The sequence below is a fragment of the Nicotiana tabacum genome, chromosome 13, assembly GCF_000715075.1.
Source record: "Nicotiana tabacum cultivar K326 chromosome 13, ASM71507v2, whole genome shotgun sequence".
NCBI classification, from domain to species: domain Eukaryota; kingdom Viridiplantae; phylum Streptophyta; class Magnoliopsida; order Solanales; family Solanaceae; genus Nicotiana; species Nicotiana tabacum.
In genome coordinates this window covers 42,016,558-42,019,366 of record NC_134092.1, presented here as the reverse complement: position 1 = coordinate 42,019,366, position 2,809 = coordinate 42,016,558, and the positions used below count along the sequence as shown (strand labels likewise).

The window sequence follows — 2,809 nt, the reverse complement described above, 5'->3', positions numbered from 1 at the left end:
GAATAATGGTACTCATCGTAGGAGGAGAAGTATCATCATTATTTTCTTTGTTCTTTGAAGAACTAGAGTTTCTGGAAGAGGAGGCCATGGTTAGCAGAAGGAAGTAGGGGTTTCTTTGAAGAAGGAGGCTAAAAGTAAAGAAAGTTTGAGAAAGTTAAAAAAATTATGAAGTATAAGAGAGAAGATGGAAGAGTATAAGTAAAGGAATAGACGGCTAAAATCGTGGCAATAATTACCTCGAGAACCAGCGAAAGTATTGCTGAATCGTGGGATGACGCGTGTTCGGGTAGCCCCCGGAGGAAATGTTGCTCATGAAGACAGATGAATACCTGTCACCCGATAGTATTCAATGAAGAATATTATGCAGTATTAAATAGATAATCCGTTATAGAGAATATGACATTCATAGTCTGCCGTTACACATTCTTTATTGGCCCCCATAATTATCATTTAAGAGTGACTTGATCCTAAGACCTTGTTCCCTAGGTACCACTATAAATAAGGATTCCAACAACTATCGTAAGGACACGAATTTTCTGACAAACTTATGCTATATACCTTTCAAAGCTCAATACCACTTTATTTTCTTGCTTCTTACTATTGTTATTACTGCATTCGGAAGCTCTGCTCCCGGAACCAAGCTCTCTACTGTCTTATCTCGATTTCTACGCTAAGTCTTACATTCTTATTTGATTTATTTATCATTTTAAGATCAAATCAATTCACTTGTGCATAAATCACGTATAAATTTAATTGTACCGTTTTATGAGTAAATACTCGTGAATTTAGTATAATTTTATATATGTACCACAAAAAGGAATCCACACGAGTCAACAGGTTATACAATGTTGATGGCTATAGAACTGGAAAAAACAAAGGAAGAAAAGTAGGAGTATGTCCTAAATATGAAAAAGACAAAAGAGCCACCAATTCTAGCTGCAAAAAATTTCTAGAATTGTGAGTTTGTCCCGAAAATTTTGAAGCTCTCAAAAGTTCCAAAGGAAAGATCCATGTAAAGAGCAGCCATCATAGTTCTCTTTCTCAGAGTCCATATCGGTCAACGCTGGTAAAAAATGGTCACCCGTGAGATCGCTAAATTCCGAGAAAGTCCCAAAATCATACTCGTTATTGGCAGTTCCTAACGAGAAAAACAGGTCCAAAAATTTAGAATCAAGAAGCATTTCGGTCAATTCACCATCCGGTTGGACCATCCCATCCGAAATCGACGTAGATGGCGACTCTGCGTGTAGCAATTCAGAAGACGACGATAAAGAAGAATAAGAAAGACCCGAACTATCCGTCGGACCCGAAATGCTTTCCTGGGGCTCCGGATCCGAGTTGGCAAACCGGGCTGCTGCCATCTGAATTTCGGCGGCGCTCATAGACCTCCCATTCAAAATATCCGGCGGATTATCCGGGAAATTAAGTTTTGCCGCTTCGCCACGCAAGCAAAATTGGGCAGCGTCGAATGCCCGAGCAGCTTTTTCTGCTGTATCATAAGAACCCAACCAAATTCTTTCCCTGCTGTTAGGTAGTCTAACTTCAGAAACCCATTTTCCCCATTTTCTCTTACGCACTCCTTTGTACTTTAAGGACGAAGAAGAAGAAGATGATGAGATATCGTCAGATGATTTTGTGGGCTTCACCATATTATTAATTCTCAATTTCAAGAAAATTTAATGGGGTTTATTGATCTGTTAGCTGTTGGTTTTCAAAAATAGAATGTGTTTTGGTTTTGGAAGTACAATATGATAATAGGATTAGCATTTGGAGTCTATATATATGTAGAGTGAACTGTGAAGTAGGAGTATAAAAATAAAACGTGGGTCAAAAGGACGTGTTTAGATAACGCGGTATTGTTTTCGGAGTAACAAAGAAGCACGTGCGTGCATTCAAACTCCACATGATTGAATTAGATGTGTCCCGGAAGATGAGGATAGTGCTAAAATTTGGGGACACGTAGGTTGGAGATTTGACATGTCAAATATTTTTCACTTTTTGGGTCCTACTTGTCCCCCCTTCTTCCGCTGCTTTTTCTGCTGGGGACTTCCACGTCAGCTTTATTAGGATGATGAATTTTGTGTGCCCTCTTTCTGTATAGCCATATTTGGCAATATTATCGGTAATGAGCTTTGGCCTTTCTTTTTGGTACAGGAACGCGTCATTTGGTTGAAAGACAAGTTACGGCGCAATTAGTTATGTTGGGATTGGAGTTCATTTAGCCAAGTTTGAAAAAATACTTTTGTAAAATAACATTTTGTGTTTGGCCAATTTATTTGAGGAGTACTTTTTACAAGTTCATTTTATTTGACCAATCTTTTAAAAAAATATTTTTAAGTATCAAATCACGTAAAATGACAGTAAAGATTCAGTTTGCAATTAGTATTATCTAAAAAAATTTAAATATTTATTATAAAAAAGTTCAATTAAAATATATAATGTAAAGTAAAAATATAAATTAAAAATTTCAATCAATATAAAATATAGTTATTCCAAAGCAATAACATTGAGTATTTGAAATTACTTATTATTTATATAATAATTTAAATATATCAAAATACATTATTCAATATAAATTTAAAATCTACTTTTAGGAATAGGAGAAAGAGAATAAAAGTAAGATTAAAATAAAAAGAGAAGAATTATATAATAAATTTAAAAATTTTCTAAAGAAAATTTTTAAATTTATGAGAGATAGTTTCAAACATATAAATATATTATAAAATTATTTTTGTCTTGAATAAATTAATTTTCTGTTTCTGCTTCTTGCAAGAAGCTAGAATTTGTAGCTTCTCCTCAAAAGTAGAAA

The 2,809-nt window shown here is 34.6% G+C and overlaps 1 protein-coding gene across 1 annotated transcript; it reads right to left on the bottom strand.

The window, feature by feature from the left end:
- Nucleotides 1-761: 761 nt before the first annotated feature.
- LOC107819377 (ethylene-responsive transcription factor ERF017-like) lies at nt 762-1,769 on the bottom strand. The gene has a single exon (XM_016645487.2). It carries the CDS (start codon nt 1,647-1,649, stop codon nt 987-989), a length of 663 nt encoding a protein of 220 aa, XP_016500973.1. The 5' UTR covers nt 1,650-1,769; the 3' UTR covers nt 762-986.
- Between the last annotated feature and the right edge of the window lie 1,040 nt (nt 1,770-2,809).